The sequence below is a fragment of the Eimeria mitis genome, genomic scaffold (assembly GCF_000499745.2).
Source record: "Eimeria mitis Houghton genomic scaffold, Emh_scaff230, whole genome shotgun sequence".
NCBI classification, from domain to species: domain Eukaryota; phylum Apicomplexa; class Conoidasida; order Eucoccidiorida; family Eimeriidae; genus Eimeria; species Eimeria mitis.
In genome coordinates, this window is record NW_013570630.1 from 17,390 (window position 1) to 18,163 (window position 774).

A 774-nucleotide genomic window follows, 5' to 3' on the forward strand; every position below is an offset into this window, starting at 1 on the left:
GCAACAGCAGCAGCAGCAGCAGCAGCAGCAGCAGGAACAGAAGCAATGCAGCAGCAGCAGCTATATATACGCTACCAAAAGACCACCTTAAAGCAACAAAAGCAGAAGCAGCATCCGTCGCAACAGCAGCAGCAGCAAGAGTAGCAGCAGCAGCAGCAGCAACAACAATATAAGCAGCAGCAGCAGCAGCAGCAGCAGCAGCAGCACGGACCACTAGTAGGAACCCCCCACTGTGCTGTCTCGAGCTGTCTCTCCACTGCCTTTCGTCTTCTCTCTTCTCTGCTGCGCTGCCGCTGCTGCTGCAGCAGCTGCTGATACTGCTGCTGCAGCTGCTCAGACAAATCCGCCATTCCCTCCTCCTGAAACAACAGCAGCAGCAGCAGCAGCAGCAGCAGCAACAGAACCAATAACAAATTGCAACAGCAGCAGCAACAAACGCAGCAGCAAACTGCTGCTGCAGCAGCATAACATCTACAGAAACGGGAACAGTAGAAGCGGTGGCAGCAGCAGCAGCAGCAGCAGCAGCCGGCCTATCAGGAACTGTAGCAGCAGAAACTGCTGCTGCAGCAACAGCAACAGCAGCAGGTATACGAGTAGCAGCAGTTGAAGCATCAGCAGCAACAGCAGTAGCAACATCATCAACAACAGCAGCGGAGCAGCAGCAACATCAGCAGCAGCAGCAGCAACAGCAGCAGCAGCAGCAACAGCAGCAGCAGCAGCAGCAGCAGCAGCAGCTGACGGCCTCAAGACTGGTGGCGATGGCCTCAAGGGAGG

General features: G+C 55.8%; 1 protein-coding gene across 1 annotated transcript in view; it reads right to left on the bottom strand.

Annotated features, from left to right (window-relative positions):
• Positions 1-774, bottom strand: part of EMH_0004490 (uncharacterized protein) — a gene marked incomplete at both ends in the record, with an annotated part of 10,650 nt that overhangs the window by 3,441 nt on the left and 6,435 nt on the right. Inside the window, 1 exon segment of the mRNA XM_013496796.1 lies at positions 225-359. Coding sequence (XP_013352250.1) covers positions 225-359 — 135 coding nt within the window.